The 11,119-nt window shown below is 35.7% G+C and overlaps 1 protein-coding gene across 1 annotated transcript; it reads left to right on the top strand.

Moving 5' to 3' along the window:
• The first annotated feature begins 6,448 nt into the window (after window positions 1-6,448).
• Window positions 6,449-9,303, top strand: LOC142517956 (phosphoribulokinase, chloroplastic-like). Its single transcript, XM_075620493.1, has 5 exons — window positions 6,449-7,203; window positions 8,058-8,142; window positions 8,250-8,334; window positions 8,485-8,729; window positions 8,856-9,303. Exons 1-5 carry the CDS (start codon window positions 6,659-6,661, stop codon window positions 9,105-9,107), a joined length of 1,212 nt encoding a protein of 403 aa, XP_075476608.1. The 5' UTR covers window positions 6,449-6,658; the 3' UTR covers window positions 9,108-9,303.
• Window positions 9,304-11,119: the final 1,816 nt, after the last annotated feature.

The following is an 11,119-nucleotide window of genomic DNA, read 5'->3' as shown; positions in this document are numbered from 1 at the left end:
AAAAGTAATGAGAGGACTCCCAAGAGAATGAAATGTCAAAGTAATGGCTATGCGTGAATTGAAGGACCTTAACAAAATTGAACTGCAAGATCTGTTTGCAAAACTCAAGGCATATGAATTCGAACTGAAAACGAGAACTGATGGTGAATCTTCAACCAAACAGACAAAGGCCCTGACTATTGCAACTACTGAACAAATTGCCTCGAAAGAAAAGTCAGCCAAGCAGTTGAGAAATGATGCAATATTACTGTTTTGAAGAAATTTGATAAGTTCCTAAGGAAGAATAAGGGTAACTTCCAAAGCCCAAGCAGAAACAATCACTGCAAGAAAGATTCCATTGATGAGGATAATGCGTGTTTCAAATGTGGAAAACCCGGGCATTTAATATCCAACTGTCCCAAGCCAAAGAAGGATGAGATGAGGTCAATTGACAAAGAGGATGGATCTCATGATAAGAAGAAGAAGTCCAAGGATGACAGTAGGTCAACAAGAAATAGAAGAAATCATAAAGTGTTGGTGGCTGAAGAAAGCAAGGACAAGTGGGCTGATTCTGAGACTAACTCATCCGAGTCAGATCACTCTACCTATGAGAGTGATGAAGATGTGGTACAATGCCTCATGGCTGATACTGAGTTGTAATCTAACTATAGTGAGGTATTTGATTTTACTTCAACTGATTTTACACGAGATGATCTCATCACTGCACTCAATGACATGATAATAGAGTAAAAGAGATTTTCTCAATTATTCGAGGAAGTTGTAGCAAAGCAAGCAAGCGTAACTAACAATGATAATGTGCCTAACTTGGAACAGTCAGGTGAAGTGTTAGGTCTTAAGGAATAAGTTGCAAAGCTGAAAAGTGAGAATGAAAGAATACTACATGAGCATCAACAGATAATTTCTGAGAACAAAAAATTAGCTGAACTGATTATCATTTGCAACAAATTTTCACTGAATCTTGAGAAAATGCAGGAGTTGCAGCGTCACACCACGAAACTCGGGATTTGACACCGGCGTTGTTTAACAACCACACAATCGAAACAACAAGCCTCTTGTAGCACAGTATAAACCGAACCAGTTTATATATCATAATCTCAAATTAAATAGCCATTGTCTTTACAATTACCGAAATAAATAAGACGACAGAGTTTTAATGCGGAAACGTAAATCTAAATACTAATAACTTAAACATAATCGATTTCCTTGAGCATTCACCATCCCCAAAACTGCTCGGATTCTTCCTCCTCAATCTGTTCTTCGGACTTATCTGGGAAGAGTTGTAAGGGGGGTGAGTATTTGGGAATACTCAGCAAGTGGGGGAAAATCGAGCACAATAAAGACAACATGCATAAATTTCGAAACACATGATTTGCATACATACTTCATAAACATGCATAACATTTACCAGCCACTGTGATTTATCTAACCTTCTATGGTTTACTGACGTCAGTCCCTAATTTTTTTACTCCTCTAAGGGGGCGAGGCCGTATAGCGATTATATCCCCCACCGCGTAAGTGTACGTCATGGTTGGGATTTCCACCCATATACAGTCGACTCCTCACAATGCTTAAAAACGAATGACAATCGACACAAGAAAAGGAGTAGGAAAGAACATGTACTCAACCGTATTTTCAAAAACACACGAAGAATAATCGAAATTAATTCTTTAAAACAGCCCACTTACTGTAGTTATTGATGCTAAAAACGTGGACGTTCGGCTTCGGGAATGGATCGCTTCTCGCTCCTTCTTCGGACAGAACTTCGGCTTGATTATAGCCTAGCTTCGGGACGATATTTGGGCAGAATTTTTGCTTAGGGGGAGCTGCTGAATTCGAGATTTTCAGCAAGGGGAATTCGAATTGCTTGAGTGTGAGAATGAGTGGGAGTGGTGGAGTATTTATAGGTGGAGAGAAGGGTGATAATTTTGGTATTCAAATCATACCAAAAGCCATGCCAAATCTCACAATTTTACTCCAATATTTCTTGCAAATTTCGAAAATTATGCTGCTTAATTAGTGAGATTATCTTCCAATTCCATGGGATTTAAATCTTTGATTATTTCCCTTATTCTTGGCTCGAAAGTGGTGAGGCTAGGTCATGGGATTTCTTTTGAGCCAACTTTGATGATATAGTTTCCAATTTACCTTGAAACTTCCATGCCTCCATGCATTATAATACTTAGGCAAGAAAATCTAGTTGAAATTCGAAAATAGGCAATACTGTGCCTTAGTCTTCTAAGTCTAATAGATTATCTCCAATCTTGCAACATATTCTCCCAAATTCGAAATTATGCAAGATATTCATAACTTAATGACTTAATATTGTATATCCTAGAGTATCTCCATATTTCCCATATCAAATATTCTCCAATATGAAAATCTTATTTTAATACAATAATCCAACAAGAATATCCTCTACTCTTAAATTTCCTTACAATTTTATTAAATACACTATTGCAAATTTTCGGTTTTCACATCCCTCTCTCCTTATGAGAAGTTTCGTCCTCGAAACTGGTGTTGGCTTGGTCTTCGAATAGGTTGGGATAATCCTTTCGCATTTTCTCTTCCACTTCCCAAGTTGCTTCTCGCTCAGTATGGTTAGACCACTGTACTTTGACATAGGGAATGATGCGTCGTCTGAGGACTTGTTCCTTGGTGTCTACGATTCTAATAGGAACTTCTTCGTATTTCAATCCTTCTCCCAAGTTTCCTTCAGTCAAGAGTGGTTCTATTTCTAAAACGTGACTTGTGTCTGGAATGTACCTCCTCAGTTGGGATACATGGAACACGTTGTGGATCATTGACATGTTCGGTGGCAGTACCAGTCTGCATGCTAGCGTGCCCACTTTTTCTAAGATTTCAAAGGGTCCAACATATCGAGGGTTCAGCTTCCCTGCTTTACTGAATCTGACAACTCCTCTCATAGGCGAGACTTTCACATAAGCCTTCTCGCCCACATTGAACTCTACAGGCCTTCATTTAAGATCTGCCCAGCTCTTCTGTCGATCTTGAGCTGCCTTGAGCTTTTCTCGGACAATTTTAACCTTGTCTACTGTCATCTTCACTAGCTCGGGTCCCACCACAGCTTTCTCTCCCACTTCATCCCAATAAAGTGGCGACCGACATTTCCTTCCATAAAGGGCTTCGTACGGAGCCATTCCGATGTTGCTGTGATAGCTGTTGTTATAAGTAAACTCAATTAAGGGTAGATGAGTGCTCCAGTTGCTACTGAATTCAAGGGCGCACGCTCGCAGCATATCTTCTAAGGTCTGTATGGTTCTCTCCGTTTGTCCATCGGTTTGAGGATGATAGGCAGTACTGAGGGTCAGTTTCGTTCCCATGGCCTCTTGAAAGCAAGCAAGTGTAACTAACAATGATAATGTGCCTAACTTGGAACAGTCAGGTGAAGTGTTAGGTCTTAAGGAAGAAGTTGCAAAGCTGAAAAGTGAGAATGAAAGAATACTGCATGAGCATCAACAGATAATTTCTGAGAACAAAAAATTAGCTGAACTGATTATCATTTGGAACAAATTTTCAGTGAATCTTGAGAAAATGCAGGAGTTGGAGAAGCTTTAAATCGGAGTTAAACTTCATATACTTTAATGACAATAATAAATAATGAGAGAATAAATAATTGTGAGACGAGAAAATCAAAACAATAATTTGAATAATTTGATTAATTTAGGATAATAACGATATCAATAAAAAAAAGATTTGAGCTCTCGTTGTGAAAAAATTAAATAAAAAAATATTATATTATTTTTATTTTTATATTATATAGATTATTAACTTGTATATGTAAATCAACATATTCTATTTCCAGTTGATTAAAAAGAGAGCTGACATAAGATTGATAATAAAAAAAAATTAAGGACAACAAAGATCATATTCATATCTAACATGTTTTGAAAAACTGTTACTAATATGGCAAAAACTTGTGTGAGACGGTCTCACGAGTCGTATTTTGTTAGACATATATCTTTTTGGGTCATCCATGAAAAAGTATTACTTTTTATTGTGAATATCGGTAGGGTTGGCCCGTCTCACAGATAAAGATTCGTGAGACCGTCTCACAAGATGTTTTCTCTCGGTTTTTCTCATGCCCAAACGCAGCGAAAGTTTTAATTTTTTATTTTATTTTGACAATCAAAATATAGTTGTTTGAGCAGTCGTATTATTTTACAAATTAAACATTCATAGGGAGTTAGAAATTTTTTTTATCTTTAGTGCAATTTTCACTTGGCACCAACTACTCCGGTGTTAGCGGACGTAGCTCTTATTGTAAATCCCTACGTACGTTCTTCAAGTTTCTTTTCTTCAATCTCCTAATCCGGTCCACGACTGAATTACTTGTTCCTCTTCTAACTTGCACTAGAAAGTATAGAAGATATTTTGCATAGAGATAGAACACAAAATTTTTTTTGTTCAAAACCTTTGAGAGTATTAATCTATGGAAGAGCCGAAAACTCTCTTGCAATTCCTCCCAAAAGTCACGAATGAATCTTGTGCAAAAAATTGAGAATAAAGAAATCTAAATCTTTTTTTAATTATCATTTACTTAATTAATTAAATTAATTAAGTAAACTAAATATTTGGAGGATTATGGTTGTGATTCTCAAAATCTCACAATCCAAATTAGTGGAGGCTACGATTTTAGGTCAAAAAATTTTTAAAATAAAAAATTACATGACCTAATTACCATAATTAACATTAATGAGCTTGATTAATTAATTGGATTAGTCCAACTAGTTTAATTAATTAATCAAAGTCCATTAAGAACTTTAATTATTTAGTATGTTGGACTTGTACTACTACAAGCCCATTAAACATACTTCCCATTATATTTAATTTAATATTTAATAAACTCAACCTTTGAGTTTAATAAATTAAATCCTCAAATTTTATAAATTCAACCCTATGAATTTATTCTCTCCAAATTTTATAAATTCAGCTTCTTGAATTTAATGTCTCATAAATTCAACTCCTTGAATTTATTTTCTCAAAATTTTAATTATCATAAATTCAACTCATGAATTTACTATATCATAATATAAATTCAACTCCTTGAATTTATTCTTTCAATGTTTTTTCTATAAATTCAACTCCTTGAATTTATTATCTCAACGGGGACAAAATAATCCAGTATTTGTGTGACCCTCAATGGTTCAGAGATACAGCTAGCCGTGGGTTCACAACTCTTTGTTATTCAGGACATAATCCTTTATTCGGGCTTACCCTAATTTGCCTCATTCTATATCAACTATTGATCATGAGAATGTCAGAAATCATATTTCTGATTAAACCAATCGAACCATGGTAAGAGCGTCTAGTAGCATCGCCCCATGATTCCCTAGGTATCACTGATAGTGTCTGCAAGAACCAGTCGATTATGATTAACGTACAGTACGGTCCCTTCATCTCATATATCCCGATCGAATCTGCAACACCAGAGACCTCCTATATTAATCAAGTGACTTCTTGTTTGAATGACCCAGTTTCTTTAGCTTAACTCGTGCTCTTAAAATATCAGTTACGACACTGGATGTCCTGAACCTCTATCAAATGGTCCAAGAAGCCATCTAATATCGATTTTGGGGGTTCAATTGTGTCAAGCAGAGGCAGTCTGCTATTGCGAAAGAATACCAAAATGGATCCATACCCTCACAACTCTCATCTTCTACCAGGCCACCATCCTTCTGCCACGTGGCACACAAATATCCAAACTCTAACAAATGACCACCAAGCTTTCGATATTCCTACAATCTATCACCTTATCATCATCACCAATTCTTTCCATTTATATTTTTATTTGTATTTTTTTGCATTCAATGTTATGTAGCTCCATTTTTACTATATATAATCCCCTTTAGACAACTGAAAATGACATAAAGTGTAAAATGGCATACGAGTCCCATTGAAACCATGATTCTTGAAAACCGAGATTAATTAATGATATAAACTTTTATATATTAGATATGAAAATTGAAAATTTTTCCCATTTTATTTTGGATTTTTTTTGCATAAAAACTCTTTATGAAATATCGAAAAATTCACACTTATCTCCCGAGAAATTAAATAGACATGTTATATCTTGACATTTTATAAAAGTTTCATGAACACTCTCCTCTACATCAGCTGAAAATTTGACGAGATGAAGTATTTTGATTATATCTCATATGTCAGTGGACAAAATGAATATTATAAAGAAAACTTAATTTGCTACAAGTCATATTTCAGGTCGACTAGACCAGTTTAAGTGTAATTATGCTAATTATACGTCACAAAATCGAGCTGGACTGATACATATATAACCGAAGGTGTCATGTGGTTTTACAGTCAGCTAAAACTGTTGGTTTTAGAACCATGATGAATTCTATCAATGTCTGTACTTCCTATGTCATAACCATATAAGCAACTTCACTGTCTTATTTGTGTGGTTCTATCCCATCTCTCCTGCGCCAACCATAACCTCTTCTTTCATACTCTTTTGTGTCCTCACATTCTTTTTCCTTTACAACCAAAGAATTTTTTAGAAAAAAACCCATTTTTCATGTCATCGGAGTCATTTGGAAAATCTAAATAATAACACACTCTCTTTTCCTCACTTCAACTCCTCTTTCTCTCTGTCAAGAAAGAGGAGAACCAAGAACCAGGAAAAATGGCGGTCTGTACAGTCTATACAGCTCAATCCCTCAACTCAATCTCCACACCACCAAAAACCCAGTTAGGATTCAACCAGAAACAAGTAATTTTCTACACAAACACCAAGAGAAAATCCCCCAACAGCAAGAGGTTCTTCACTGAAATCTCATGCTCAGCTGACAAAACAGTAGTGATTGGCTTAGCTGCCGATTCCGGCTGCGGGAAGAGCACTTTCATGCGGCGGCTGACGAGCGTCTTCGGTGGCGCCGCCGAGCCCCCCAAAGGCGGAAATCCTGACTCAAACACACTCATAAGTGACACCACCACCGTGATATGCTTGGATGATTACCATTCACTCGATAGAACCGGAAGAAAAGAGAAGGGAGTGACTGCTCTCGACCCCAGAGCCAATAACTTTGATCTTATGTACGAACAGGTTAAGGCCATTAAAGATGGAGTTGCTGTGGATAAGCCTATATACAATCATGTTTCTGGTTTGTTGGATCCTCCTGAATTGATCAAGCCCCCCAAGATTCTCGTTATCGAAGGACTACACCCCATGTAAGTTGCAAATATGTGTGTGTTGTTAACGTTAATCAAGTGTTCCGATACATGCAAATACTAAGACCAGCTTGTCGTGTTATGAAACCTTGGCCATAGTCGCAGCTCAGATTTTAGCTCACCCATGCGTCAAATTAGAGGCCATGCCTTGTCGCTTTTTTCCCCTTTTATCATATTACGAGTACTACACTGTTGATTTTAATTGAGTTTTTTTCTCTCCAAATACCACTATTCTCCTTGTGAGAATTAAATAGATATCTTAGATGTTAATTTTTTTTAAAATCATGCGAACATCCTTGAACCAGCTGAAAATCCGGTTAGTACAAATAACATCCGAACTAATCTACTTGACCTGAAATAGACTTGTAGCGATCTGAATTTTCTTTATCATTTTATCTTTTGTCATTTTGATCACTGGTGTATGAAATATCATCAAAATATTTCAGCTCATCAGATTTCTCAAGTGTGTTCGTCGTATTAATTTTATAAAAAGTTATGTCTAAGATGTTTATTTAATTGGAAAGAAGTGTGCATTCTCAATATTTCATTAGAGTATTTGGTGACAAAAAAAAAACTGGATTTTAATTTATACACTATCTTAACATCAATAGATAAATGTATTTCACCCATCATTTTTTTGCATTGTTAAATAACACAACAACATGCATACTCCGTCAAACGATTGAATTTTTCAGCTTAAAATTTGTTAAAATTCTCAATGTATTAAATGTAAAAATATTTTAAATTACAATATTAATCATTCATAGTCGTGAGAAATATTCCTTAATCCACTTCTACGATATCGAATGAACAATGTCGTATTTAATTAAAATTATTATTATTATTATGTAAAGGTACGATGCGCGTGTTAGAGATCTCTTGGACTTCAGCATTTACTTGGACATCAGTAATGAAGTTAAATTTGCATGGAAAATTCAGGTAACTAATAATAACTCATCATTTTTTTTTGGTTTCTTTGCAAATAGCATCAGATTAAAGTAATTAGATTTAGTTTCTGTGTTCTGTTTGTTGGTGAAAAATGAAAGAGAGATATGGCAGAAAGAGGACACAGCCTTGAAAGCATCAAAGCTAGTATCGAAGCTCGGAAACCAGATTTTGACGCTTATATTGGTAATCTTTCTCACCAAAATCTCAAATACACAAACATGGAATTGGCAGATTGCGACGACGTGCGAGCATATACATGGTCTTATATATATATATATATATATATATATATATATTTATGATATTCCGGACTGAAGGTTTAGATTTGTGCAGATCCACAGAAGCAATATGCAGATGTTGTTATAGAAGTGTTGCCCACACAACTGATACCGGATGACAATGAGGGGAAGGTATTGAGAGTGAGGCTGATAATGAAAGAAGAGGTGAAGTACTTCAACCCAGTGTACCTATTTGATGAAGGATCCACCATCAACTGGATACCCTGTGGCAGGAAGCTAACATGCTCCTACCCCGGAATCAAATTCGCCTACGGCCCTGACTCCTTCTACGGCAATGAGGTATCACTTCACAACCAAGAATTCATCTTTAGTAGATACAATCAATCACCTTTTTCCTATATGTATAACACAAGATTAATTCCCAAATATGGTTCGGTTTAAAAGAGAACATCTTGTGTGGTGCAGGTCTCGGTGTTGGAAATGGATGGCCAATTCGACAGACTGGATGAACTCATATACGTCGAGAGCCATCTGAGCAACATCTCGACTAAATTCTATGGAGAGATCACACAACAGATGTTGAAGCATTCGGATTTCCCAGGCAGCAGCAACGGAACAGGTCTTTTCCAAACGATTGTTGGCTTGAAGATCAGAGACCTATTCGAGCAAATTGTTGCAGCCAGGGCTGCAGCACCTATGGCAGCTTCAAAGGCATGAGAAAATGATCGATCCCGAATTTTTCTATATTCTTTTTGCCGTCACCTTGTTGTTTTCAATTGAGTGGTTAAGTTGAGAAATTCTCAATTGTATATGTAATTTAAGCTGGAAGTATGTGGAGACTTGTAAACAAGGGAAACAGAAGCATATAACTCAGCCATGGGGCTATAGAAACTTTAGACAAAGTTCCAATTTCTTTCCTTCCTTGTAAAATTGGTGTTGGTGATTTTCATAAAAATGACAAGGAACCTGAATGGAAATGGATGGAAGGAATCATATTAGAAGGAACCAAAACGGAAGTGGTTGATGCAAACAGTTGCATCTGTTCATATTATACCACTTTGTGGTTTCATGGTTTTTTATGTTTAAATGAAGGGTTATGATCCAAAAGACATATCAATCACAAAGAACGGTTCTAACAATATAAATATCAAATTAACTTATCATTTCATCATTTTCAAACAAGGGTAGAGAAACTTCATCATTTTCATGCAGAAATGACTTTTTCTGGCACATTATACATAACGAAATTAATGCATGAATATATGTGATGTCGAAAGAGAATATACACGAAAAAATTATCGTATCAGGATAGGTAGTTTTTGGCTTTGACCCTTTCGTAGCAGAATACTGTCGAATTTACTAGGCCACGAAGTCAACTTGATATCTTGAACTTCTTGGCGGTTTGTTTAAAACTAGAAACAGTACCTACACAATAAATGCTCTATCATTTCCATTTGATTTTTTATCGGTTGTGTCTGTTTTGATCACGAAACACTTCTTGTCTTTATAAGTGTTTTGTTGAAGTTGTTTGTCCTCACACTTGCATAGATGGTTTTTTAAGAGTATCTTGCTATATTATTTCTTTTACAAATTAATAAAACATTAAAATTTCAATACTTAACCTCCCTATAACGGGAACTTTATTTTGTAGATTTTAAACTCATTATTCTAAACAAATTGTATACTTGATCTCTGTTCAATGTTTTCGTAAGCGGATACGACATATTATCATTTGATTTGACATAATCAATAAAGATAACTCTATTTGAGATCAGTTTTTGCATTGTATTATGTTTTCGAAGAATATGTCAAGGTTTGCCATTGTACATGATATTTTGTGCCCTTGCAATTGTCAACTGACTGTCGCAAAGTATTATTTCAGGCACTGGACTTGTCCAACAAGGAATATCCTCTAGAAAGTTGTGAAGTCATTCTGCTTCTTCTGCAGCTTTATCTCGTGCTATAAATTCATGTTTCATTGTTGATCTAACAATGCAAGTTTGTTTTGATGACCTCCAACAGACTACGACACCACCAATGTTAAAAATATAGCCACTAGTGGATTTGGAGTCTTTGGTAGCAGAAATCTAATTAGCATCACTATACGTTTCTAGCATCATATGATGTTTTGTATAATGCAAATCATACACTACAAGAAAAATGATTTTCCTGCAGCACATCATCAACAGCGTGCATTAAAAGCCTTCCAATAAGAATCACTAGGATTACTCGTGAACTGTCAAAAGTTATTTATCGCACAAGCAATGTCCGGTCGAGTACAGTTAGTGATGTACATAAGACTTTCAATAATTACGGAGCATTCCAGTTGACACACAGGTTCTCCATGATTTTTACCTAAAAATGGACGGTCACGTTCGTAGGCGTCTTTACTAGACAGGAGTCATAAGCATTAAACTTCCTCAAGACAATCACTACAAGAAATTTGATATTCAACAACACACATACGACAACGGTTTTTCACTAAAACCTTTGTCTTTTACTTTTTAACAACGATTTTAGTGAAAATCGTTGTCGTATAGCGTTTTTTTAAGCAAAAGAAAAATATTTTCTAAAAAACGTTGTCTTTTTGGGGGTCAAGAAAACCGTTATTTTTGAGTATTTTTTTAGGGTCAAAGACAACAGTTCTATAAACCGTTGTCCATTAGCGTGTTTTTTATACAATCGACAACGGTTTCTAAAACCGTTGTCAATAAGCGTGTTTTTTGGAA

Source organism: Primulina tabacum, chromosome 11, assembly GCF_025594145.1.
Source record: "Primulina tabacum isolate GXHZ01 chromosome 11, ASM2559414v2, whole genome shotgun sequence".
In the NCBI taxonomy this organism is placed as follows: Eukaryota; Viridiplantae; Streptophyta; class Magnoliopsida; order Lamiales; family Gesneriaceae; genus Primulina; species Primulina tabacum.
Note: the sequence above shows the minus strand (reverse complement) of the source record. Positions and strands in the feature narration are given on the sequence as shown.